At 35.2% G+C, this 4510-nt stretch overlaps 2 protein-coding genes across 8 annotated transcripts in view; one reads left to right on the top strand and one right to left on the bottom strand.

The window, feature by feature from the left end:
• The window catches only part of LOC108754692 (follistatin-related protein 5-like), a 40257-nt gene that overhangs the window by 7727 nt on the left and 28020 nt on the right, over positions 1–4510 (bottom strand). For all 6 annotated transcript variants that reach the window (XM_018497187.1, XM_018497188.1, XM_018497189.1 and 3 more), the window contains 2 exons: positions 2425–2526; positions 942–1071 (listed from right to left, as the gene is read on the bottom strand). In XM_018497187.1, the coding sequence (XP_018352689.1) occupies positions 942–1071; positions 2425–2526 (232 nt within the window). The remainder of the gene's footprint in view (positions 1–941; positions 1072–2424; positions 2527–4510) is intronic.
• The window catches only part of LOC108754694 (hemolymph lipopolysaccharide-binding protein-like), a 2978-nt gene continuing 2825 nt past the window's right edge, over positions 4358–4510 (top strand). The window contains exon 1 of one of the 2 annotated variants that reach the window (XM_018497192.1): positions 4358–4393. The gene's annotated coding sequence lies outside the window, so the exon portion shown is untranslated. Of the gene's footprint in view, positions 4394–4466; positions 4500–4510 lie in introns of those variants that run through there. The other variant, XM_018497193.1, reaches the window with a different exon arrangement.

Raw genomic sequence — 4510 nt, 5'->3', positions numbered from 1 at the left:
CCCCCTCCCCCCCCCCGCGAAATGCTCTACGGGCGTCTATGTTTGCGTATCGGGGTCGCAACCCTTGAATATATGCGGCCGGCCCGCGAATGTTTCCCGTCAGCCGTACGTCACAAGCGCGCGCGATTGATGGCGAGATCTTATATGTGCGAAAACGGAATACCTTGCGAATACACGCGTCCATTCACGATAAAATTGCCGATCATCCTAGGTAATGCGACCGTTCTATCTTGTTGCAATAAATCACTCTACGCAATCCTGTTCTGTTAGATCGCAACCTTAGAATACTACTGCTATAACTGCCGAATCATTTCGGGAGAAATATATTCCACCCTCTCTCCCATCACCCAATATTCTCTTTTCATATTACGCGATTCGCGACAGTTTTATCATCGCCGAGTCAATAAGATGGGCATATTAAATAACGGGTGATTTGATTTCAAAATACACTCTCTTGCAAGCGGTATGAAAATTTAATCTGACAGAATATAATATAAAGTGAAATATTAATGTGTAAAAAATATCTACTAATTGTAAGCTCTATATATATATATAAACGTTAAAAAGAAAGGCATTGTGCATACAATACAAACGATACAACATGAAAAGAATTCTTCTGACATGCTCCAATCATATTGCTCTCGTGTCACCCTTCTTTTATTCGCATTGCGATGCGTGCAATTCTCGCAGCTTCGTAGCTATGTGCGCGTTTTTTTACGTCATTGCGATCTTGTTGATTGTAGGATTGGTGCTTTATACAATTTTAGCGGCGTACGGACTGGTTTAATGACTACGAGGTAAACGCGTACGATCCCGGCGAATTGTGACCGGAGATACACAGTTTAATTAAACTTCCCGAACGGCGCAACGACATACGAATTACTAATTGATATATATATATATATATATATATGTAGAGAGGGGATTTAGCGGTTACGCACTCTTGTGGATGTGCCGGTTCTCCGAGTCTGCGGATTCGTCGTCCGTCGAGGTCGGAGTGGTGGATGGAGGACTCTCGGTGTCCGGCGACACGCCATTGTAGTCCACCGTAAAATAACGATGTCTCGAGCGCTGAAAATGATGAATATCATATATCAGAGATATATTACGTCAAGATGTCACGCAACGAGATAACGTTTTTTAACGGCGTAATCTCGTTACAACTGGCAGCTGAGGAATCTCAAGTCGATTATTTTTAGCAAGCTGCATCGCATTCTTCATGGTCTTCGAAGACTTGGAAATATTCAAAGCATCTCTTGAATTATTCGTCGTTCAACGATTTCGATCACTTCGAGTTACCGGAGGTCGAATGTGAGCGCGAGGAAACAAGGGGTGGTTACGCGGACTCGATGGTTTCCGGATCGAGTCACAGTCTAAGTTACACCCTTCTACCCTGCCGAGTGCATCAACGGTCGATCTCACTCAGGTAAATACAGCGCAATGTCAATGTACACAGATAAATGTCCATAGATAGCAGGGACAGGGGAGCGGATTATAGTCACTATCGGATGATGAGAGTTACGCGAGAAGTCTGTACTTTGGAGTGGAGCCAAAGAGATCTGCTGTAAGGAGAGTACTCATCTAACGGTCATCAGCTTTCAGATGAAGGTTTATACGAGTAATAATGTTCGTGAGGAAGAGAAAGAAAGATAATACGGCGAGAGAATACGAGCGAAGACGTGAAGGATTTGTATAATCGGGCGATAAGTTGTGTCGCGACTTGAAATTGAAACGTGCACTGAAAAGCTTTTCAGAGGAGACCTAATTTCAACCATTAATCTTCCGTCCAATTTCGTTTATGTGAATTTATTTCAGTTTGAACATAAGTAATGTTTAAACACAGCATTAATTATTCCTTCTTAGTTAAGATTTACTTCGTTCATATTGTACCCTTTGGTTAAAGAGAGGATTATTAAAAATCGATTATACGGACAGCAAGGCAAGAAAATTAATTAAAACTAATTGCAGCAATTATGTTCAATTTAAGTTTGAAAATGTGGATGCGAAAAAGTCTTGTTAATTTCGATTACTGAATTGCTTTTTGATGATCTAAGGATCGCTCTTCAATCTTCTTATCAAGATTTAATTTAATTAAGATAATTTTAATTTTAAAAAATCTATAAATGTGTGTGTGTGTGCGTGTGAATAAAAATGCATATACGAAACATAACACGAATAACCTTGCAAGTACATATATAGTGTATATTAGTAATTCAAGATTGAATTATTTAAAGCAATGAAGATCCAGGTTCGACCCTAATAGGCATTTTTCTAGTATTGATTGTGTTTCTTATAACTTTATTTTAGATAAATCATACACAATTTCGTTTAATAAATGTAAACAATAAAACAGCAAAATATAATTATGCGGTTTAATGAAAGTACATAGTACTTAATGTTGATAAATGTATACACACAGCTTACCTTGTAACGAAGTATATCAGAACCTAGTGCAGGGGCAATATAGGTTGAGACGATCGAAAGTAACAGGAGATAGAAGGTTACGAGGCAGGGCTTTAGTCGCATCTGAAAAATCAAAAATTACATCAGATCGGTATCAGGTTTACTCTTTTATATCGTTTGCTTTATTGTTATTGTTTCTTAGATAAAGAAGGAATATCCTACGAATGTAGATAATAAAGGTACGCAAGGTAATTGAATATGACGTACTCAGCTATCGACGGAATTCTTTTTCGTCAGAGATGTTAGAGATAAAATTCACTACTTCGATTAATTTGAGCAAGGAAGATAAAAATATTTTTATTTTAGCTCGTATGCGGACATGATAATTAATTCTACATATCTATTAAATGATTATGTTATAGTTATTATATAACTAAATTAAATTTTATTTAAAATTGTTAATAATGTTAGATTAAATAAGATTTCTTTTTTTATTTTTAGACGTGGCAGTCTCTATTGATAAAAATAGACATTTTTATATTATAATAAAAAATGACCTTTTGTTTTTAGCGTTCGAAATTTCTCTATATAAATACATAAAAATATGTACTTTCTTGGAGTCTATCAAATTTGAATTTTAAATTAATATATTTAAATAATTATGAATGAAATCAAAGAAAAATATAGAATATCGTATCGTTTGAGTACAAAATGTATAAAATATTTTCGTTTCTCGATAGATAAAGGCAAATTTCATACTGTGCCACAGTGGCACATTGTTCCCCTGTCCGGAATCCAATCCCATTTAATACCGCGAGGAAGTTATACTTTTTCCAATTATCTAACCGTTCGTAATTTATATTCTTCTAATCCACTGAGACTACCAACTCTTTCGATATATACGCCACGAAAAGAAGAGAGAGGGAGAGGGGAGAGAAATCACTGCGATTCTGTATGCCTGGAAATTTACAGTGCTATATTCCGGAGACGTTTACACGGTAGAGGTTGGCCCATCTTAAATCTTCCGATTAACTTCGAGCGCTTGGTGGGTCTATATTTTATATACATGGCACTCGGAAATTTACCGTTAAAAATGGCACTTGTGTACGAATTGTAAGATATCGTATGCAAGCGCATACGATTTTCACTGAGATGCGAAAACACAGCCACCGCGATACAAAACGTGGTGGGCATACATTGAATATGAAACACCAAATTGTAAATCGACAGATATTTTTTATCATTAAAATAATGAATTATTCTTAAAAATGACTCACCCTTAAATTATTCACAGAAACTTTTGTATTAATGAAAATTGTTGCGTATTAACATGTTATTTTAATAGATATATTGGATTAGTTTTATATGATCGCGTATATTAAGCACTAAATAAATTCTAATATACATATATAATATAATATTTTTTTAAATAAGAGACGAGAAGATGAAGAATGTTTTATCACTCGCTTGAACAGATCAGCTTTCTTAATATATAAAATACATGACAGTTTCAGATAATCATGCAATTATATACACTCATATATATATATATAAATTTTAATATATTTATAATTATATAAAATATTGCTCTTTTTCGTTTACCGAAAAAATACGAGTTAAAAGAGAAAGAAATAAACATAGATTAAAATTTTGTTTAATTCGGTTTTATTTTAAATAATTTTCTCAAATCATTCCGTGACACTTAATTAATTTTCTTATTTAGGATATACCAAGGAATATTTTTTAACTAAAAGAACGTAGAATCTTCTCAACTTTCCGAATTAGCCTGGTCTTATAAACAGATGTGAAACAGAAGGCCATCATTTGCGCGCCACTGCTGTCGGTCCTTGAACGATTGCTGATGAACACTGCAGTCTTTTGGGAGGGTCATTTAGCCTGTCTTGGTCTTAGTACGCCGAAAAGTTGGTTAGGAACGTAGGGGCCTGCTGACTATACAAGGAAGCCTCAGTTCTTCTTTGATCTCGGTTTGGTACGCATATGTTTCTTGATACAGTTCTCAAGAACGAATACTAGCCAGTGATTAAATTAGTGATTTAAAGTGAATCTTTCATTTTCTTTCGGATTTTAAGATTTTTGTGAATATTGT

This window comes from Trachymyrmex septentrionalis, unplaced genomic scaffold (genome assembly GCF_001594115.1).
Source record: "Trachymyrmex septentrionalis isolate Tsep2-gDNA-1 unplaced genomic scaffold, Tsep1.0 scaffold80, whole genome shotgun sequence".
Taxonomy (NCBI): domain Eukaryota; kingdom Metazoa; phylum Arthropoda; class Insecta; order Hymenoptera; family Formicidae; genus Trachymyrmex; species Trachymyrmex septentrionalis.
The sequence above is the reverse complement of the archived record's forward strand: the minus strand, read 5'-3'. Positions and strand labels throughout refer to the sequence as shown.